This window comes from Hyperoodon ampullatus, assembly GCF_949752795.1.
Source record: "Hyperoodon ampullatus genome assembly, chromosome: 6".
Taxonomy (NCBI): domain Eukaryota; kingdom Metazoa; phylum Chordata; class Mammalia; order Artiodactyla; family Ziphiidae; genus Hyperoodon; species Hyperoodon ampullatus.
This window is the reverse complement of record NC_136919.1, coordinates 12,339,452-12,363,233: the sequence shown is the minus strand read 5'-3', so window position 1 is coordinate 12,363,233 and position 23,782 is coordinate 12,339,452. Positions and strand designations below refer to the sequence as shown.

The window sequence follows — 23,782 nt, the reverse complement described above, 5'->3', positions numbered from 1 at the left end:
ACCAAGTTCTGGGGGCACCTCTTTATTGTGGAGTCCAGGGAAGGGGTGGTCTTATTCAGAGACCTTGGAGGCCATGGGCTCCCTTTTCACTTGTGCCCACGGAGGCCAGAGAAGAGGAGTGTTATTATATAACCTTTCCTGTACTGCGTAGTGTTTTGATAAATCCCATTCCCACTGAGTGATTCAGTTACTTTCAGGTGCCAAAACAAATAGTAAAGTATCTTATAAAGCGTACTTTCCTGTCACCTCCTCAAAGAAAATAGGTTGAACTTTGAGCCTGCCGAATCTTCTCAGTTTCATAGTATAAATATCAAAGTATACTATTTTTGAGTCTAGAATACTGTAGAAAGTTCTCAGTGTCTCTGAGATCATAGCTTTAGGGAACTTTCCCAGGCCCTCTGCTATCTTACTATTAGTAACATTTTAAAAGATGGAAAAAAGACTAATTAAGCATGAAAATCTTACCCAAAGTACAAGTTCTAAAAAAGATAGAGACTCCTTTATCTGATACTTACTATTTTGGAACAAAGCCCAAACATTTGTAGCATTGGAAAAGCATCATCATCTAATGGAAAGAGCTTAGCTTCTGGAATCATAGATATGTTGGTTCAATTTTTGGCTTTGCTTCTAACCAGTTAAATTACAACCACTACCTTGAACAAGTTACACCGTCTCTCTGAGCCTCAATTTCCTAATCTGTGAAATAGATATATGAATATTAAGTTTGCTGTTCAGGGACTCAACATCAAATTGTAACACAACATAATAGGTACTGTAAGAAATGTAAATTGCTATGGGAACCGAAACAAGGCAGGCAGTGCATTTGACTCTGGGGAAAGAATGGGCAGGCCACTTGGAAAAGGAGGGTTATTAGATCATGAACGATTATTTCTAGTTGTCTGAGTACAGAAGCAAGGGAACCACTTTAGGAGGAGGATCCTAGGAGGGCAGATACCTCAAGGTATTAACATATATATCCTTGGCAAAGACATTACTTCCTCTAGTATATTTTTTAACTCTTCCAACATGTTTCCATAGTTTTCTTTACCCTAAATCAGTACCTATTAACCTGTTCAATTTGCCTCTGTTCTCTACTAAATTATAAACTCCTTTTGGGCAAGAATCTATTTTTTCTTGTTTAGCATATTCTATTCTTTATAAACTAGACACTTGGTAAGTATTCATTGCATAGATGAAGCAGAACTACATTTTTTTTTTTTTTTTTTTTTTTGCGGTACATGGGCCTCTCACCGTTGCGGCCTCTCCCGTTGCGGAGCACAGGCTCCGGACGCGCAGGCTTGGCGGCCATGGCTCACGGGCCCAGCCGCTCCACGGCATGCGGGATCCTCCCGGACCGGGGCGTGAACCCGCGTCCCCTGCGTCGGCAGGCGGACTCCCAACCACTGCGCCACCAGGGAAGCCCCAGAACTACATTTTAAAAAAAGTTTTCAAAAGTACATTTGAAGCATCTCTAAATGCTACGCTATGCATTTAGATTTAGTCCTATGAAAAGTAGAGCCTTTAAGCAAGGAAGTTAGTTTAAGTAGAAAGCAGCAGTCAGTCCAGGGTTTGAGCTTTAGTTATGCCTGATTAAATGACCCTACATGTCTTGGGTTTGCCATTTCCTTATCTGTTTAACAGTATTGATAATTTCTAGGTTTTCTTCCAACTATGGTATTCAGGGATTGTGTAATTCTTGCTGCCATGTGTTTATCTAGATGTTAGCCTTTGAGGAAAAAATAGTGCTTGGCATATGGTGTATGCTCAATAAACGTATGTTCAATTAAAAATCCAAAGCATAGATCAGGACTTCTTAATTGGAGAGACTAAACATTCTCAGAACCTTTACCTCTTTTAGGTACAAGATGAGCATACAGAGAGAACAACTTTTTTTTTTTAGAGCAACTTGTGTTTATTGGTTAAAGCTCTCTGAGTATAATGTTGTATCGTCTGTTCTGTTGTTGTTTTGGCAACCAAATGGGAACATTGCCACAAAATATGCAGAACGAGGTTTTTCTTTTTTTTTTTTTAGGAATTTTTTTTAAATTAATTAATTTATTTGGCTGCATTCGGTCTTCCTTGCGGTGAGATCTTCATTGTGGCATGCAGGATCTTTCGTTGCAGCACATGGGCTCAGTAGTTGTGGCACGTGGGCTCAGTAGTTGTGGCACGTGGGCTCTAGAGTGCATGGGCTCAGTAGTTGTGGCACGCTGGCTTATTTGCCCTGAGGCGTGTGGGATCTTAGTTCCCTGACCAGGGCTCAAACTCTCGTCCCTTGCGTTGGAAGGTGGATTCTTGACCACTGGACCACCAGGGAAGTCCCCAGAACCATGTGGTTTTTTGTTTTGTTTTGTTTTTTGGCGGTACGTGGGCCTCTCACTGTTGTGGCCTCTCCCGTTGCAGAGCACAGGCTCTGGACGCGCAGGCTCAGCGGCCGTGGCTCACGGGCCCAGCCGCTCCGCGGCATGTGGGATCTTCCCGGACCGGGGCACGAACCCATGTCCCCTGCATCGGCAGGCGGACTCTCAACCACTGCGCCACCAGGGAAGCCCCAGAACCACGTTTTTTTAAATTTTTTTTTGCTTTATAACAAATTTAATCAGTTATACATATACATATGTTCCCATATCCCCTCCCTTTTGCTTCTCCCCCCCGCCCTCCCTATCCCACCCTTCCAGGCGGTCACAAAGCACCGAGCTGATCTCCCTGTGCTATGCGGCTGCTTCCCACTAGCTATCTACCTTACGTTTGGTAGTGTATATATGTCCATGCCACTCTTTCACTTTGTCACAGCTTACCCTTCCCCCTCCCCATATCCTCAAGTCCATTCTCTAGTAGGTCTGTGTCTTTATTCCTGTCTTACCCCTATGTTCTTCATGACATTTTTTTTTCTTAAATTCCATATATATGTGTCAGCATACAGTATTTGTCTTTCTCTTTCTGACTTACTTCACTCTGTATGACAGACTCTAGGTCCATCCACCTCATTACAAATAGCTCAATTTCATTTCTTTTTATGGCTGAGTAATATTCCATTGTATATATGTGCCACATCTTCTTTACCCAAGAACCACGTTTTTAAATGGTAGATGAGTTCGAGTTTTATTCCATGAGTCAATAAATAATTGAATAGCTTTTCATAATTGACACATTTTTAACTTCTTGCTGGAAATTTTTGGCCTGAAACTCTTTTATTGGTAATGTTCATATTAAGTTGAGTCCTAAGAAACTGTGGGATAGGAATATTGAGTTTTTAATAGACTTCTGATTTCTTGCTATGTAAGGTGTTTCCCTGCTCTAGAATTTATGCTTGCCTTGCCTTGAATTTATTTTTTTGAGGGGTTAATATGAAATTTTGTTTCTTAAAACATGTTGTTAGTATAAGTATCAGCAGTGTTAGGAAAACCTTATTGTCCTAAGCACTTTCAATTTCATTTGTTTATATAGCTTTACAAATTAAAGGATAGAAAACAAGTTCAGTACTTCATAATTTTTCTCTAAAAAGAATAGAGTTACAACATATGCCAAAGAAATCAGTGTAGGTAGGCAGAGTTATTCTCAAGGGAATATGTTTTATTTATTTATTTATTTATTTATTTATTTGAAATATGAAGTACCTTGGCCCTCAATTTCATCAAACTCCCTTGTATCTGGAATAAAAAGCCTAAACTGTAAGTAGTGAAAGTCTTTGGGAAAGATTTTGGAAGTTTTTTTTTCCCCCTAAGTTTTTCCATATGTATTTTGTAAAAATTAGAACATAATTGAATATCTGGCAGACATTCTATATGAGTATCTTTATGGTTTTTGTTTTTCAGGCATTTTTAAAATATTTAATCATTCATGAGTTGAGCTTCATTCTTGAGTCATGGATGACAAGGCTTCTGTTGGAAAAATCAGTGTCTCCTCAGACTCTGTGTCTACTCTTAATAGTGAAGATTTTGTCTTGGTTTCCAGGCAAGGAGATGAGACACCATCTACAAATAATGGAAGTGATGACGAGAAAACAGGACTCAAGGTAAAACTACATAACCTGCATTTCTTTTGCTTAGCCTTGCAAAAGCAAAACTTGGCCTTAATAGGAAGGTATATGGAGTGAAAGTGAGGACATGGAAATAATATCCTTTCTTTTTTTAATGCTAAAGCGTTTTATTTATAATTAGTGATAGTGACAAATTTATATCTGATTAAGGACTTTCAATTTGATTAGCTTCTAAATCTTCTGATATCCCTAACTGTAAAAACTAGTGATCATAGTATAAACATTTGTTATTTTAGTATTGTTTTCGTTTTCCCATTGAGTTAGAGGTGATTTTTTTGGGGGGCCTGGTGTATGTAGTGTAAAGGCAGTGGCAGGTCTGCAGTGCTATTTATAAAAATAAGTTTTAGAATTACTAAAACAGAACTTAAAATTCCTGGCTTTTGGCCATTTCTGTTTATATTTTCTCAGCCAGATAAATCACTATTAACTTCTTTTCCCATACTCTGTTACTGTTTTGCTCTTTATGGATATAAGTAAGAACAGATTACCTGTTAATGTCACTTAAAATGTAAGTAGCTTTAAAAATATTTTGATTCTTGTTTATGTCTTATTTATTCAACAAGTGTTCATTGAGTATTGACTTTGTGCCAAGTACTGTTATAAATACTCAGGATACAGTAGCAAATAAGGCAAGCAAAGCCCCCTGCCCTCCTAGAGCTTTTAATCAAATGGGGAAACAGACTCTAAGCAAATAGGAAAATGAATATGTTAAGTAAATTTAGGTGCTTTGAAGAAAATCAAAGCAGAATACATGGATAAAGAGTGAATGGCAGGTACTGTTTTAGAGAATGTCTTGAAATGACATTGAGCAGAGATCTGAATGAAATGAGGAAGAACTTGTTCATGGAGAAATGTGAAAAAGCACTTTCCACGGGGAACAGAAAATAAAAAGACCCTGAGGAAGACCATCCTTTTTAGGACAGAGATTAGAGCAGAGTAAATAAAGTAAATAAAAAGTGCTAAAGTATGAGATCCAGTGATGTGTAGGAACTGGATCATGCAGCACTTTATAAAGCTTAGTAGGAATTTGGACTTTATTATAAATGTGAAGGGGATTTTTGGAGAGCTTTGAATGTGTTCACTGGCTGAGAGAGACAGCATGGATGGTGTGAGCTTTATGGACCCATTCCCCAGAAAAATTGGTGACAATTACTATGTTTTTTTAATTAAAGTCTATGGAAATGTTTTAAAGGACATAGAGCAATTGAAGAAACATTTATTCAGAGAAATTTACTAAAATTTGGTTAAGAATCTGGTATTTGAACCAAGACGTGTTTTTTCCTTCCCATCTCCCAGCTGAGCAAGATGGTAACTCCACTCCAGATTGGTACAGTCAAGAAAATAGGGTTTCCTCTCCCCACAGCTCCCACTTGGAGGGCTGTCTTCCAGTGAAGAGCAGGATGAGAGCATTCCTCATCCTGTCCGCATCACCTTTTGCTGGCCAAGTGTGAATGAGTGGTAGGGGCTGCCTTTTTTTTGCCCAGACCTTACTTCTGGGATGAAGGCTCTACGTAGGGCACAGTGCTGCTGAGAATACTGAGAGCCCAATTGCCCTTACCCTTACCCTGGCTCTGGCATGTAAGGTAGTGGTTCCACACTAATAGAGGGAAGTCAAAAATACCAGAGATTACTACACAACCTCCCACACCTACCAAATACTCATTTGCTGAAGATGTGTCACTCAGACAGAAGTACGTCATTGTCTACACTCCGAACTTCATAGCTATAGCTCAGAGATTTTGCCTGCAGTGAGAAGTGGGCCATAAAACAGCTCCTTATCTCTTCCCAAGAACCGACTTTATTTACAACAGAGGGCTTCCCTGGTGGCTAAGTGGTTAAGAACCCGCCTGCCAATGCAGGGGACATGGGTTCTAGCCCTGGTCCGGGAAGATCCCACATGCTGCAGAACAGCTAAGCCTGTGCGCCGCAACTACTGAGCCTGTGCTCTAGAGTCCACGAGCCACAACTACTGAGCCCACATGCCACAACTACTGAAGCCCGCACACCTAGAGCCCGTGCTCCACAACAAGAGAAGCCACCACAATGAGAAGCCCGTGCACTGTAATGAAGAGTAGCCCCCGCTCGCTGCAACTAGAGAAAGCCCACACACAGCAACAACAAAAAAAACCCCAGTGCAACCAAAATAAATAAATAAATAAATAAATAAATAATTTTTAAAAAGCATATTTACAACAGAGTGTAGAGAAGTTCAAGCCTAAGGGTACCCTCAAAAACAGTGGAGGTTGTGGTGAAAGGTAATTGGGAAGAGATTGTTAGATTGGTTGGACATACGGTTTAACTGTAGGCTTGCAGGGAGAAGACCGCCTGTGGTAGAGACAGATCTCAAACATTGACCTCTGGAGCTCTCCTGTCAAGGTATCCTAATTTGATTGGTTTCTTCTATGGAGCAATTTATTACCTTAGTGGATTGTTGAAAACTGTTGAGCAAATCAGCCACAATTAGTGGAGTTTAATATCCACATGTAGTCATAGAGACAGAGCATCCTGCCAAAACTACTACCCCAGGATGACTGAAGGCAAATCCAAATTACCCCAGAGGAGCAACATCAGAGGTTTAACACCATGGGAATTAGGGGAATAGAATTTACTAAAATAAGTCAGCTAGTCACTAAACAAACAAGCAAGCATAAAAAATAAGTCCTAGGGGCTTCCCTGGTGGCGCAGTGGTTGAGAATCTGCCTGCTAATGCAGGGGACACGGGTTCGAGCCCTGGTCTGGGAAGATCCCACATGCCACGGAGCAACTAGGCCCGTGAGCCACAGCTACTGAGCCTGCGCGTCTGGAGCCTGTGCTCCGCAACAGGAGAGGCCGCGATAGTGAGAGGCCCGCGCACCGCGATGAAGAGTGGCCCCCGCTTGCCACAACTAGAGAGAAAGCCCTCGCACAGAAACGAAGACCCAACACAGCAAAAATAAATAAATTACTAAACTCCTACCCCCAACATCATCTTAAAAAACAAACAAACAAACAAAAAAAAACAAAACAACAACAAAAAAATAAGTCCTAGGGTGTGGAGACCAGTACCGAGAACTGGAACAATGTCATTACCTAAAGTATCTAGTTTCCAACACAAAATGTGAGACATGCAAAGAAACAAGAAAATATTACCCATACATCATTTTTAAAAAGGCAGCACATACTGCTTGTGAGAGTCATATTGGACTTAATATGCAAACATTGAAAGTAGCCATTACTAATATGTTCAGTGAACTAAAAGAAATCATGCTTGAAGAAATAAAGGAAAGTATGATGACTGTAAAACCAAATAGAAAATATCATTAAGGAGATAGAAATTACAAAAGAGCCAAATGGAAATTCCGAAGTGGAAGAGCACAATAACTGAAATGAGGAATTCACTGGAGAGGCTCAACAGTTAATTTCAATGGGTAAAAGAAAGAATTAATGGAAAGAAATGTCATCAAAATGGCAGTACAGGAGTTTTCTACCACATGAGATGAGAGTGCCTTCATGGCAGTCCAGGAGTCCAGAAGAGAAGTTCCAGCACATTGTTGGGGCAAAAACATCCAAGATTGGACCCATTGAAGACGAAGAAAGGAACAGTTTCATTTTATGTGTGTCACCCCACCCCCAAGGTGGCACAGCTCAGTGCCAGCAGATATTTAGCTCATGATTTCTTCCGTGGCAGAAAGTGAGTGTGTGATTGAGCGCCTGACTTTGCCAGCTTTGTGGTACACCGCCAGAAGGGCCCATTTCTTTCTCACTCCATCCAGAATACTGAGTCATAAACTGGATAACCTGGGGGTCGACAGTTGTGCTGGAAGAAGAGCAGCCAAGGTTGGGAATGGAACATATCCAAGGGGTGTGGATCCTATTAACTGCTTTGGGGACTCCCTCAGGAAGCCCACCCATGAGCCACTGGGGACACCTCCCCTGCCAATCCCCCAGCTGGCCCATGGCCACCTCTGAGCTCCACACTCCTCACCCAAAGGTGTCCCTACCCTGTGGCTGCCTCCCTGTGCACAACCCTGAGGGCAAGAATGGTATGTGTGAGTCTTTGCAAATGGCTGGTGAGCACATGCAAAAAGTCAACCTGATTCTGTGGGATTGGAAGAAACCACACACTTGAGCACTCATCATCATCTTAGGGAAAACAAATGCGATAGAGAGCATCAGAACACTGGATCAAGCAGAAGAAAGTATTGTGAAGGACAAGACAGATTATTTGAAATTATCTAGTCTGAGAACAGAGGGGAAATGAAAAGGAGTGAAGAAAGCTGGCCCATGGCCAGCTGGCCCAGTTCATAGTGTGAACTACGGCATACCACTAAAATGATCAGTCTATGCAATATTGGAGTCCCAGAAGGACAGGAGAGGGAGAAATGGGCAGAAAGCTTATTTAGAGACATAATGGTTGAAAACTTCCCCAATTTATTTTTTAATTATTATTTATCTATTTTGGCTGTGTTGGGTCTTCGTTGCTGCGCATGGGCTTTCTCTAGTTGCAGCAAGCGGGGGCTACTCTTCATTGCAGTGCACGGGCTTCTCATTGTGGTGGCTTCTCTTGCTGCAGAGCATGGGCTCTAGGCGCGTGGGCTTCAGTAGTTGCAGTATGTGGGCTCAGTAGTTGTGGTGCACGGGCTTAGTTGCTCCGTGGCAGGCGGGATCTTCCCGGACCAGGGATCGAACCCGTGTCCCCTGCACTGGCAGGCGGATTCTCAACCACTGCACCACCAGGGAAGCCCCAAAACTTCCCAAATTTAGGGAAAGGTTTGGATATCTGAGTTCATGAGGTTTATAGGTTCCCCCAAAATTTCAACCCGAAGTGATCCTCTCCAAGATATATTACAATAAAGTTTTAAAATCAAAGACAAACAGTTTTTAAAGCAGCAAGAGGGAAAAAAAACTATCTCACATTACAAAGGAACCCCCCATAAGGCTTTTAGCAGATTTCTCAGCAGAAACCTTGCAGGCCGTAAGAGAATGGGATGATATATTCAAAGTGCTAAAAGAAAAAAACTGCCAACCAAGAATACTTTAGTTGGCAAAGTTGTCCATCAGAAATGAAGGAGAGGGATCCTCTGGGGCTTCAGTGGTTAGGACTCATGCTTTCACTGCCAAGGGTGTGGATTCAGTCCCTGGTCAGGGAACTTAGGTCCTGCAAGCTGTGCAGCATGGCCAAAAAAAAAAAAGAAATGAAGGAGAGAGAAAGATTACAGATTTTCCCCTCAATCTGAAAGTAGAATGTTCCTATGAAACTTCGTAAGCTGAAATGGCATATAGTGAAGAGTATCCCCTGCTTTCTGAAAGTTTGTGTTACACCCCTTCGCTTTTACAAGCGACCTACATTAGTACAGTAATTGCTTTTTTTTATAAAAGCAAAAATCCTCTTCAGGTTTCTTTCAGTTAGCGAAAACAGGTACTAATGTAGGGCTTTCTAAAAGCAAAGTGGCATATTGCAAACTTTCGGAAAGTGGGGGGTACCTGTACTTCCCAAATCACTGCTGAGGGAGTTGATCATCACTAGACCTTAAGAAAAGTGGTTAAAGGAGTTCTTCAATCTGAAATGAAAGGACACTAATTAGTAACATGAAAATATACGAAAATATAAAACACTGGAAAAGATAAGTATATAGTCAAAATCAGTATAGTCTGATACTGCAATATGGTGGTGTGTTGATTAAGAAACTCTAGTATAAAAGTTAAAGGACAAAGATATTAAAAATAACAATAGCTACAATGAATACATAATATAGAAAGTTAAATTGTGACATCAAAAACAAAGTGTTTGGGGAAGTAAAAGGTAGAGTTTTGTATGTGATTGAAGTTAGGTTGTTACTGTTAATATACTGTTATATCCTGTAAAATGTTTTATGTAAACCTCATGGTAACCACAAAGTAATAACCTACAATAGATCATAAAAGATAAGGGATCAAAGTATACCACTACAGAAAATCATCAGTTCACAAGGGAAGATAGCAGGAGAGGAAGAAAGGAACAAGGGAACTACAAAACAACCAGAAAACAATTATTTTTTAATTACTTAATTTATTTTTGGATGCGTTGGGTGTTTGTTGCTGCACGCGGGCTTTATCTAGTTGTGGTGAGCAGGAACTACTCTTTGTTGTGGTGTGCAGGCTTCTCATTGCGTTGGCGTCTCTTGTTGTGAGGCATGGACTCTAGGCGTGTGGGCTTCAGTAGTTGGGGCTTGCGGGCTCTAGAGTGCAGGCTCAGTAGTTGCGACGCACGGGCTTAGCTGTTCTGCAGCATGTGGGATCTTCCCGGACCAGGGCTCAAACCCATGTCCCCTGCACTGGCAGGCAGATTCTTAACCACTGCGCCACCAGGGAAGTCCCCAGAAAACAATTAATTACATAATATTAGTAAGTTCTTATTTATCAGTAATATTTTAAATGCAAATGAATTAAATTGTCCAATCAAATGACAAGTTTCAGAATGTATTAAAAAAACAAGACCGCACTATATGCTGCATATAAGAGACTCATGTCAAGACTTCCCTGCGCCACCAGGGAAGCCCCGTTTTGCATTTTTAAAAATCGTATGTAAATGGAACACACAGTACGTGCTTCTGTTTATGGAGTTGGAGGGGATGTCTGGCTTCTTTCAGTCAGCTTAATTACTTTGAGATCATTCATGACTGTGGTAATGAGAGTTCATTGTTTTTTTTTTAAGAGTCTAAATACTTTTCACATATTGTTTTATTTATTTTTTTATAAAAGTTCCGAGAAAAGGTCTTTGTTTTATACATATATATATTCCAACTTTATTGAGACTTAATTGAAATAAAACATTGTATAAGTTTAAGGTATACAACATGATGATTTGATACACATATATATTGGAAAATGATTACCACAATAAGGTTAGTTAATACAACAACCATCAACTCACATAATTGCCATTTTTAAAGATTAATCTCTTAGGAACTTTCAATTAATTATATAATGTAGTAATGTTAGCTATAGTCCCAGTGCTGTACCTTAGATCCCCAAAACATATCCACTACCTAACTGGAAGTCTATACTGTTTGACCAACATTTCCTCATTTCTTCCACCACCACTGCCCACCTCTGGGCAACCACCATTTTACTCATGAGTTTGGCTTTTTTAGATTCCACATATAAATCGTGGAATGTGGAATATGTTGTGTTTCCATATTTGTTTCTTTCAAGGTGTTTTCTGATTTCCCTTTCGATTTCTTCTTTGACCCAATGGTTGGTCAGGAGTAGATTGTTTAACTTCCACATATTTGTAGATTTTCAAGTTTTCCCCATTGTTTTATTTCTAGTTTTATACCACTGTAGTCAGAAAGGAATCTGATTATGATGTCAGTCTTCTTAGATTTGCTAAGATTTGATTGCTCTGCAACGGGAGAAGCCACAACAGTGAGAGGCCCACGTACCGCAAAAAAAAAAAAAAAAAATGGCTTGTTAACCTCTACAAAGATGTTACCTGGGATTCTGATAAGGACTGCACTGAATGTGTAGACCAATTTGAGGAATAATGCCATCCTAACAAGTCTTCTAATGCATGAACACTGGATGAGTTTCCATTTATTTAGGTCTTCTTTAATTTCTTTCAACAATGCTTGGCGGATTTCAGAGTATAAGATTTTCACTTTTTTAAACAATACGAAGTATTTAATTCTTTTTAATGCTATCATAAATGCAATTGTTTTCCTACTGTCATTTAAGATTGCTCCTTACAAGTATATAGAAATAAAATTGATATTTGCATGATGATGTTGTATTCTGCAATCCTGCTGAACTTACTAGTTTTAATAATTTTTAGTGGATTTCTTAGGACTTTCTACATACAAGATCATATACAACTGCAAACAGAGATGATTTTTATTTCCTTCTTTCCAATATGGATGTCTTTTAGATTTTTACATGCCTGACTGCTCTGGAAATAACCTCAAGTACAATGTTGAACAGATATCCATGTATTGAGCCTAAACGGAGGAGGGAAAAATCTACTCTTTCACCAGCGAGAATGATTTTAGCTGTGGGTTTTTCACAATTGCTATTTATCTAGTTGAGGAAGTGCCATTCTATTCATAGTTTCATTTGTTTACTTTCATGACAAAGTGTTGAATTTTTATCAAATGCTTTTACTGTGTCTACTGAAATGATTATGTGTTTTTGCTTTTAATTCCACTGATATGGTATGTTACATTAATAGATTTTAATATGTTAAACCAAACTTCGATTCCTTTGATTCCCACTTGATCATGGTCTGTAATCCTTTTCATATGTTGATGAATTAAGTCTGCTGGTGGTTTGTTGAGGATTTTGTCTCCATATTTATAAGAGATACTGACGTGTAGTTTTCTTGTGATATCTTTGTCTAATTCTGGCATCAGGGTAATATCATCCTCATAAAATGAATTGGGAAATATTCTCTCCTATTTTGGGGGGAGTGTGTTAAGTACTGGTATTCTTAGTTACACATTTGGTAGAGTTCAGCAGTGAAGTCATCCAGGTATATTTTTTTATTGCTAATTCAATCTCTTGTTATATGTCTATTCATATTATTTATCAGTTTCATTAGTGTTTTTCTTGAAATTTGTCCATTTAATCTAAGTTCTCTAATTTACTGGCATATTACTGTTCGTAAGATTCCTTTATAATCCTTTTTATTTATGTAAGTTTGGTAGCAATGTTTTATTTCTGATTCTAGTAATTTGTGTCTCCTCTTTTTCTCTTGGTCAATCTAAAATGTTGTCAATTTTGTTGATCTTTTCAAACAACCAGCTTTTGGTTTCACTGATTCCTCTATTGGTTTTCTCTTCTGTTTCATTAATTTTCACCCTAACCTTTTATTTCCTTCTGCTTGTTTTAAGTTTAGTTTGCCCTTGTTTTTCCAATGTCTTAAGGTGAAAAAGTAAGTTATTGATTTGAGATCTTCCTTCTCTCATAATATAGGAATTTACAAGTAGAAATTTCCCTATAAGCATTATTTTAGCTATACTGTATAAGTTTTGGTATACCTTCATTTTCATTCATCTCAAAGTATTTTCTAATTTCCCTTTTAATTTCTTCTTTGACCCATACGTTATCTGGGAGTATGTTGTTTAATTTCCATGTATTTGTTAATTTTTCAGTTTTACTTCTGTTATTGATTTCTAATTCATTTCACTGTGGTTGGAAAAATAATTTAGGTGTACTTGAGAGGAAGGTATATTATTGTTGTTGAGTACTCCATAGATATGTCAGGTCAAAATGGTTTATAGTGCTGCTCTAGACTTCTGTTTACATATTGGTCTCCTGCTTAGTTTTTCTATCCGTAATTGAAAGGAAGTATTATAACAACAATTATTGTTGAACTGTCTATTTCTCTCTTCATTTCTGTCATTTTTTGCTTCATGTATTTTGAAGTTCCTTTATTAGGGATTTCACTGTTGGACCTTTCTGGTGGTCTGACCCTTATAGGATTATAAAAAGCCCATTTCATCTGTAGTATCATTATTTGTTTTAAAGTCTATATTGCCTAACATCACTATAATCACTCGTTTTCTTGTGACTGCTGTTTGCATATCTTTTCCCATCTATTTAAGTTAAATATATTTACATCTTTGAATCTAAGGTGTGTCTCCTAGATGTTGTTTTATCCAGTGCTGACAATTTCTACTTTTTGATCATATTGCTTAATCCGTTCACATTTAATGTTATTATTGATATAGTTCAAGTTAGGTGTGCTATTTTACTTTTTGTTTTTTATTTATCTCTCATGGATTTTTCATTCCTTTATTCCTCCCTTACTACTTTCTTTAGCGTTTAGTAAATAACTTTCTAATGCAGCACTGACATTTCTTTAATATTATATATATGCATATGTATCGGTATGCATGTGTGTGCACGTGCACACACATATACATATATACGTGTGTGTGCACGTGCACACACACATATACATATATACGTGCACACACCACTGTAGTGGTGCCCCTTTGGATTCTTACTCTTCTTCCCCACCTCATCATCCCTCCCCCAAGGCAACCACTCTTCTGCTTTCTGTGAGTGTAGATTCGTTTTGCTTTTTTTTTTTTTTTTTTTTTGCGGTATGCGGGCCTCTCACTGTTGTGGCCTCTCCCGTTGTGGAGCACAGGCTCTGGACGCGCAGGCTCAGCGGCCATGGCTCACGGGCCCAGCCACTCCGCGGCATGTGGGATCTTGCCGGACTGGAGCACGAACCCGTGTCCCCTGCATCGGCAGGCGGACTCTCAACCACTGCGCCACCAGGGAAGCCCAACAAGCCAATTTTAAAATTTGTACAGAATAGCAAAGGACCCTAAATAGCTAATATAATGTTGAAAATAAAGAACGCAGTCGGAGGACTCACGCTTTGCAATTTCAAAACTTATAGAGCGGTGGTAATCAAGACAGTGTAGTACTGACATAAGGATAGGCATGTAGGTCATTGGAATATGTTTGAGAATTCAGAAATAGAACCATGTTTCTGTGGTCAGCTGATTGAAGCAAGCGTACTAATACCATTCAGTTGAGAACAGATTTTTTTTCCCCAACAAATTGTGCTGGGACAACTGGATAGTCACATTCAAAAGAATGAAGTTGTACCCTTATATCACACTATATATAAAAATTAGCTCAAAGTAGATCAAAGACCTCAGTGTAAGAGCTAAAAGTATAAAACTCTTAGAAGAAAATAGGGGTAAATTTTCATGACTTCAGGTTTAGAGGTGGATTCTAAGATATACCAAAAATACAAGCAACAAAGGAAAAAGAATAGATTTAATTGGACTGTATCAACAATAAAGTCTTTTCTACCTCAAAGGATACTATCAAAAAAGTGAAAAGTCAACCCACAGAATGAGAGAAAAATGTTTGCAAACTGTAAGTTACTTGTATCTAGGATATATAAGGAGCTAAGCAACCTAAATGTTTATCAACTACCAAATGGATAAATAAAATGTGGTCTAGAGTGGAATATTAGTTGGTCATAGGAATGAAGTACTGATGCATGCTGCAACACAGATGAACCCTGAAGAACATTATGTTAAGTGATAAGCAAGTCACAAATGTCCACTAATTACAGCGTTCCAATAGTATGAAATGTCTAGAATAGTCAAATCTTTAGAGGCAGAAAATAAATAAGTGTTTGCTTAGGGTTGGAGATACTGGAGGAAGAGAGAGTTGATACCTCAGGAGGTAGGGTGTTTTCTTTTTGAGGTAATGAAAATATTTTAAGATCGACTTTGGTGGTGGTTGCACATATCTGTTAATATACTCAAAACCATAGAATAGAATGTATACTTTAAATGGGTGAATTGTATTTGGAAATGTCCCAATACAAATACTTCGGAAAGCTGGATGAAATAGAATAAATAGCCTTTCAGTTACATAGTTCTATTCACAAGAAAGTGAAGAAAGTCCCCAAGGAACAAAAGCAAAGAGGAACCTGAAAGCCAGACCTATACACATGTGCTGACTTTGGGCAAGATTGACAGCAAGAAGAGCAGGCTGTTTGAGTCCTGAAAGGGAGAGATAATGTTAGCTTGGACTAGAGGGTGAATGGACTGTGATTCAGGATATATTTTCAAGGTAGAGCTGATTGGTATTAAGGTGGGCAAATTAGATATGGGATTTGAGGCAGAGAGAAGTAAAGTTGCTTCCTAGATTTTGGCCTGAACTGTTAGGTATATGGTTTCACCATTTAGTGAAATGGGCAAGAGATAGGAAGACCAGGTTTGGGGCAGGGGACAGGGGAATCAAAGTCCTGTTTAGGACATATTAAATTTGAGATGACTATTAGATGTCATTTTTAGATGTCAGGTAGTTAGTTGCATGTATGTGACTGATGTTCAGGAGAGATAGGGTCTGACATCCAACAGTGTATAGATGGTATTCAAAGCTACGGGATTAGTTGAAGCAACAAGGGAAAAGCAACAAATAACATAGAAGGGAATCCCAATAAGGTTACCAGCTGATTTTTCAGCAGAAACAGACAACTGTTTCAAGGATTTTTTGCTAACAAAGAGGAGCTGAAAAATAGAGAGGTACCTGAAGGGTGATATGGATTCCAGTGAGGGGTTTTATGATATTTATATACTGATAAGAATTATTCAGTAAAGGGGGACATTGCTACTACAAAATAAGAGCAAACTCTTTGATTCAATTAGGGAAAAGGGTTTCGTGTGTATAAGTGGAAGGGTTAGCCTAGGAACAGTTTCTGAAATAGGAAGATAGCATAAGTGAGTACAGATGCAAATAGATCAGTCTTCTCTCCTTTTGGATTTGTTCCTGTCGAAAATTTTCTTGTTAATTTTTGAAGTACTGTTAGACTTATTCTTTCTGTTTCTAATTTGATGAACCATTTTCGGTAAATGGGAAGGACCCTCAGGGCTTCTCCAGAGAACTTTTTGCTCACATTTATCTTGTTCACCAAAAGGAGATAGTTCTGTTTTTGGGTTTTTAAAAATATTAATTAATTAATTAGTTTCTGGCTGCGTTGGGTCTTCATTGCTGTGCCCAAGCTTTCTCTAGTTGCGGCGAACAGGGGCTACTCTTCGTTGCGGTGTGCAGGCTTCTCATTGCAGTGGCTTCTCTTGTTGTGGAGCATGGACTCTAGGCACGTGGGCTTCAGTAGTTGCTGGCACCTGGGCTCAATAGTTGTGGCTCACAGGCTCTAGAGCACAGGCTAGAGCGTGTCTCCTGCATTGGCAGGTGGATTGTCAACCACTGCGCCACCAGGGAAGCCCCAATAATTCTGTTTTATAGACCAGGAAATTGAGCAACATGTTTTCCAAATTTAAAATGTTTCCTCTATGTATTTTCATGTAATTACAGCACATCTACACAGCATATTGGTTTATTGGCTACAGAACTAGTAAGTGAAGATTAAAAATTATTGTTAAATCTGTGAGATCTGTCATCAGAAGTAGGTATAATAGGATATCTACAGATGTGTTGCCAGTGATGCCCACACTTCTTTATGAAACTGTTTTTTCAACCCCTGGTAGATTCTAAAATTGCAGTGGAGTTAGAGGATACATTTGAAAGGTCTGTCACTATTCCACCCTGAAGTTCTAATTGAGTGTTTTGTTGAACATTCAGTTGAAAGCTAGTAATCTACCAACTTCTGTTAGGTACTGAGGATAAGAACTCCATTTTGGGAAACATGACTTAGAAAACCTAAAAATGTCTCGATACAAAATACTTAGGAAAGCTGGATGAAATATAACAAATACCCTTTTTAAAAAAAAAGAAAAAATGTATTTATTAATTTTTGGCTGTGTTGGGTCGTTGCTGAGTGCTGGCTTTCTCTAGTTGCAGCGAGTGGGGGCTACTCTTCGTTGCGGTGCGTGGGCTTCTCATTGCGGTGGCTTTTCTTTGTTGCGGAGCACGGGCTCTAGGCACGCGGGCTTCAGTAGTTGTGGCACGAGGGCTCAGTAGTTATGGCTCACGGGCTTAGTTGCTCCGCAGCATGTGGAATCTTCCCGGACTAGAACTCGAACCCGTGTCCCCTACATTGGCAGGCGGATTCTTAACCACTGCACCACCAGGGAAGTCCCAACAAATACCCTTTTAATTGTATAGCTGTATTCACAAAAATGTAAAGAAAATCCCCAAGGAACGAAAGCAAAGAGGAAAATGAAAGCCAGAACTATATGTATGAGCTGACATGGGGCCTGCTCTGGGGGAATTTGCTGTTCTTTATAACCAGTGGACTTGGGATTTGATAGGTAAATTAAGTAAGAGATAAGGCCTTGGATTTTACAGAGAGAGGTTTTGGAACTGAGATTTCCTTATAAAGCACACTCGGGATACATCCTAACTTGAAAGGATATACTTGAAAAAATAATAGTAGTAACCTGCCTACAGTCACAGGAAAAAAATAAGGAAGCTTCTCTGTCTTACCTTGGACACTGATTGGAGGGGAGTCTTGTTGAGTATTTGTACCCATAGGCTTGCCTTCATGTATGTTTGGGGTTTAATTTATACTACCTTCTTGTTCCTGGGTTAGTAATACTTTTGGGGCACCTGACAGAATCAGCTGTAAAACTATGGAGGGACATGCTTGCCACCCAGGCTGCATAGTATTCCCACAGGTAACTCTGATAAAGAATAGTGCACAATGCAAAATTTACAAAGAATGGGGCTTCCCTGATAGCACAGTGGTTAAGAATCCACCTGCCAATGCAGGGGACACGGGTTCGAGCCCTGGTCTGGGAAGATCCCACATGCCACGGAGCAACTAAGCCCATGCGCCACAGCTACTGAGCCTGTGCTCTAGAGCTGGCGAGCCACAACTGCTGAGCCCACACGCCTAGAGCCCGTGCTCCACAACAGGAGAAGCCACCGCAATGAGAAGCCCACGCACCGCAACAAAGAGTGGCCCCTGCACCTCTCAACTAGAGAAAGCCCGTGCACAGCAACGAAGACCCAACGCAGCCCAAAATAAATTAATTAATTAAATTAAAAAAAAAACTAACCTTTAAAAAAAAAATTTACAAAGGACAATTCACCATGAGCAGGAGTTAGCAAACCCCCAGTAAGATCAAATCTCACCAAAACTTTGGCATCTGAATTATTAGCTGTATTAAGATGGGTATGATTAAAATGACTAAAGATTTAAAGAAAATTTTGGAAATGTTAGAAAATAACATTACAAAAGATTTTAATATACCAAGCAAACTAAAACTAGAACTTCTACAAGTGAAAATTAGACCCAGTATGAAATTAAAGGTACAACAGATATATTACCTACAAAAAGAATCTGAGGAAATTACTCAGAAAATAACATTGAAAGATGATAAAATATGAAAAAGCAATTAAGAAACATGGAGACTAGGATTCGAAGGACCAACATGTACCTAAATGTTCCTTAAGAATCGAATGAGGTGGAGAGATATACCATGCTCCTGGATTGGAAGAATCAATATTGTGAAAATGACTCTACTACCCAAAGCAATCTACAGATTCAATGCAATCCCTATCAAACTACCACTGGCATTTTTCACAGAAGTAGAACAAAAAATTTCAAAATTTGTTTGGAAAAACAAAAGACCCCGAATAGCCAAAGCAATCTTGAGAACGAAAAACGGAGCTGGAGGAATCAGGCTCCCTGACTTCAGACTATACTACAAAGCTACAGTAATTAAGACAGTGTGGTACTGGCATAAAAACAGAAAGATAGATCAGTGGATCAGGATAGAAAGCCCAGAGATAAACCCACGCACATATGGCCAACTTATCTTTGATAAAGGAGGCAGGAATGTACAGTGGAGAAAGGACAGCCTCTTCAATAAGTGGTGCTGGGAAAACTGGACAGGGACATGTAAAAGTATGAGATTCGATCATTCCCTAACACCATACACAAAAATAAGCTCAAAATGGATTAAAGACCTAAATGTAAGGCCAGAAACTATCAAACTCTTAGAGGAAAACATAGGTAGAACACTCTATGACATAAATCACAGCAAGATCCTTTTGGACCCACCTCCTAGAGAAATGGAAATAAAAACAAAGATAAACAAATGGAACCTAATGAAACTTCAAAGCTTTTGCACAGCAAAGGAAACCATAAACAAGACCAAAAGACAACCCTCAGAATGGGAGAAAATATTTGCAAATGAAGCAACTGACAAAGGATTAATCTCCAAAATTTATAAACAGCTCATGCAGCTCAATAGCAAAAAAACAAACAACCCAATCCAAAAATGGGCAGAAGACTTAAATAGGCATTTCTCCAAAGAAGATATACAGACTGCCAACAAACACATGAAAGAATGCTCAACATCATTAATCATTAGAGAAATGCAAATCAAAACTACAATGAGATATCATCTCACACCAGTCAGAATGGCCATCATCAAGAAATCTAGAAACAATAAATGCTGGAGAGGGTGTGGAGAAAAGGGAACACTCTTGCACTGCTGGTGGGAATGTGAATTGGTACAGCCTCTATGGAGAACAGTATGGAGGTTCCTTAAAAAACTAAAAATAGAACTACCATATGACCCAGCAATCCCACTACTAGGCATATACCCTGAGAAAACCATAATTCAAAAAGAGACATGTACCAAAATGTTCATTGCAGCTCTATTCACAATAGCCCGGAGCTGGAAACAACCTAAGTGTCCATCATCGGATGAATGGATAAAGAAGATGTGGCACATATATACAATGGAATATTACTCAGCCATAAAAAGAAACGAAACTGAGCTATTTGTAATGAGGTGGATAGACCTAGAGTCTGTCATACAGAGTGAAGTAAGTCAGAAAGAGAAAGACAAATACCGTATGCTACCACATATATATGGAATTTAAAAAAAAAAAAAATGTCATGAAGAACCTAGGGGTAAAACAGGAATAAAGACACAGACCTACTTGAGAATGGACTTGAGGATATGGGGAAGGGGAAGGGTAAGCTGTGACAAAGGGAAAGAGAGGCATGGACATATATACACTACCAAACGTAAGGTAGATAGATAGTGGGAAGCAGCCGCAGAGCACAGGGAGATCAGCTCGGTGCTTTGTGACCGCCTGGAGGGGTGGGATGGGGAGGGTGGGAGGGAGGGAGATGCATGAGGGAGGGGATGTGGGAACAGATGTATATGTATGACTGATTCACTTTGTTATAAAGCAGAAACTAATAAAAAAAGAAAAAAAAGAAAAAAAAAAAAAAAAGAATCGAATGAGGGAGGGGGGACCACTGACGGTCCAGTGGTTAGAACTCCGTGCTTCCACTGCAGGGGTCACGGGTTGGATTCCTGGTTGGGGAACTAAGATCCTGCATGCCGCACGGCACAACCAAAAAATAAAAAATAAAAAGAATAGAATGAGGGAGAAGGAAATTGGTATAATAGCTGAATATCTTCCGAAAGTGATAAAGGATATAAACCCTCAGCTTAAAAAAACAGAATGAGTCCCAACCAGGATGACAGTGAAACTGTAGAACATCACAGCCAAAGAGTAGTTCTTAAAAGGCTGAGTGAGAATCAAGATGAATAGGACATAGTAGTTCATGTCCTCAAGATGCTTATAGCTTAGGGTAGATGACACTTGTTAAAATGTTGTTGCAGGGCTTCCCTGGTGGCGCAGTGGTTGAGAGTCCGCCTGCTGATGCAGGGGACGCAGGTTCATGCCCCGGTCCAGGAAGATCCCACATGCCGCGGAGCGGCTGGGCCCGTGAGCCATGGCCGCTGAGCCTGCGCGTCTGGAGCCTGTGCTCCGCAACGGGAGAGGTCACAGCAGTGAGAGGCCCGCATACCAAAAAAAAAAAAAAAAAAAAAAATGTTGCAGTCATTTCTACTAGTCTTTGCTTTGTAACAAACTAACTCAGGTTTGAAAAACTGTTATTTCTCATGATTTTATGGATTGACTGGGTAGTTTTGCTTGTCTTGCTTAGGCTCATACAACTTCGTTCAGCTGGTACGTTGGCTGGGGACTGGGCTTGACTGGGTCTCTCCATGTGGTTTTCAACTTAGGCTTCTTCACAGCATGGTGGTCTTAGGGCAGATGTGAAAGCTGTAAGACCTCTTTTAAGGCTAAGGCTTATAAGTTACATGGTGTCACTTCTACCACATTCTGTTGTAGAAAAGCAAGTCACAACGCCAGCCCAGATTCATGGGATTAGAGAAATAGACTATATCTCTTGATGGAGGAGCTGTAGAGATTTTGTGGCCGTATTTAATTTTCAACATGAGTATAATTAGATCAGTGCTATGATAGAGGTTAACAAAAGGATGCTATAGAACAGAGCAGGTAGAAACTTATCTCAGCTTGGGGAAGGCTTCTCAGAGAGGATAATGCTTCAGTTAAACCCTTAAAAGGAAAGCTTTATGTGATAGTGTAGTTATAAAAAACACAGGTATTTTTCTTTATGAAATGTTTTGACAACTCACATCAAAATCTGAGAATTTTCCATAAGTTCAGAACATGTTGCATTTTCTCCGTCTCACTTCCCTGGTGTAGGAATCTTACACACTTTAGCTCTTAGCCAAAGATACTCTTTAAATGTTGGTCGGGGTACATTGATGAGATAGTACTGCTGAGGCAGAAAGTTCAGTTAGAGGATTTTTTTAAGCTTTTTAATCTTCATAGAGTTTTCTTCTTGAAAAATCCAGCTGACATTATTTTGGTTGAAAAAAGTTGCCAGGCTTTATTAAAGTAGTTAGCAAATACAGAAGTCACTCCTTCTCACTTAGTACTGCCTAAACTAATCTTCTGACTCAGTTTCTGAAATTGTATTGGAGTCAGTTGATCTTGTCCTCTAAAATGCAGATCTTTTATTCAAGCAAAGTTAGTGAACCATGAATACACAGTTTAATTAAGGGGATCAGACTGGTGGCGGGGTAGACACTTAAGTAAATATGTCATCATGACAAAATTCATCAATTGCTGGAATATAGATATGAGCAGAATTATATGAGAACATAATTGTTGCCTGAAGAAGAAAAGAAAGGTTTTCATAGAGTAGGTAACAGTTCAGCAGAGCATTAAAGAGTCATTAAGAATTTCCCAAAGAAGAGAGTCTGTGACATGTGGAAAGATCAAGAGGCTTGAAAGAGCCTGGAGTTGGGACCATTGCATGCAGTAGAATTGAATGTGCTTACTTTTCTTTTTCTCCCAAGATGCGAATAGGCTTTTTGTCATTTTTTTCCTGTAATTAAAATAATATATGCTTGATTTAGAAAATTCAGACAATAAGAAAAGTAAGTAAAACCTAGCCATAATCCCATTATTTAGCAAAACATTCATAAGTATTTTGGGTCCTTCTTCAATTGACATTTTTTTGGGGTTTTTTTTGGCTGCATTGGGTCTTCGTTGCTGCGCACGGGCTTTCTCGAGTTGCGGCGAGCAGGGGCTACTCTTCGTTGTGGTGCGCAGGCTTCTCATTGCAGTGGCTTCTCTTGTTGTGGAGCACGGGCTCTAGGCACGCAGACTTCAGTAGTTGCAGCACGTGGATTCAGTAGTTGCAGCACGCAGGCTTCAGTAGTTTGCAGCACATGGGCTCAGTAGTTGTGTCGTGCGGACTCTAGGGCGTACAGGCTCAGTTGCGGCGAGTGGGGGCTACTCTTCGTTGCAGTGCGCAGGCTTCTCGTTGCAGTGGCTTCTCTTGTTGTGGAGCACGGGCTCTAGGCGCACGGGCTTCAGTAGTTGTGGCACATGGGCTCAGTAGTCGTGGCTCATGGACTCTAGAGTGCAGGCTCAGTAGTTGTGGCACACGGGCTTAGTTGCCCCACGGCATGTGGGATCTTCCGGACCAGGGCTCGAACCCGTGTCCCTTGCATTGGCAGGCGGATTCTTAACCACTGCACCACCAGGGAAGCCCTGTGCCTTGCTTTCTGATAAGACGAGATTTATATACTTGGTTTGAAATGGCTCAGCTCTTACCGTGAAGCCAAGTAAAATTACTTAGTTTGAACCATTTTCATTTGTATTTTCACTGCAGTATGCCACAAGTAGTGGGAACTGTAGATCATCAGGAATTTATCTTTAATTTTCTGATTGTGGATTTTTCTAGCACACACTTTCATTTCCTAAGCATGCTTTCTTGAAGACATAAGATCTCTACTGGAAAAGCATCTCAAACTGCCTAAAGTAGCTTTGTATAACTGGTAAATCAAGTAGAGCCTAGTTGGTATTGTTGCAGTGAAGGGAAACAGGAGCTATAAAGTTAGAAGCAGAAAATTAACACCAGGAAATGACTGGATATTGCCTTTGGAACATTTTGTCCTTTGATTCCATAAATGCAGTTTTGCTCTCAAGGAAATG

General features: G+C 39.6%; 1 protein-coding gene across 2 annotated transcripts in view; it reads left to right on the top strand.

Moving 5' to 3' along the window:
• Positions 1-3,865: 3,865 nt before the first annotated feature.
• Positions 3,866-23,782, top strand: part of RABGAP1 (RAB GTPase activating protein 1) — a gene marked incomplete at both ends in the record, with an annotated part of 135,449 nt that continues 115,532 nt past the window's right edge. For both annotated transcript variants that reach the window (XM_079706061.1, XM_079706060.1), the window contains one exon: positions 3,866-4,015. In XM_079706061.1, the coding sequence (XP_079562187.1) occupies positions 3,866-4,015 (150 nt within the window). The remainder of the gene's footprint in view (positions 4,016-23,782) is intronic.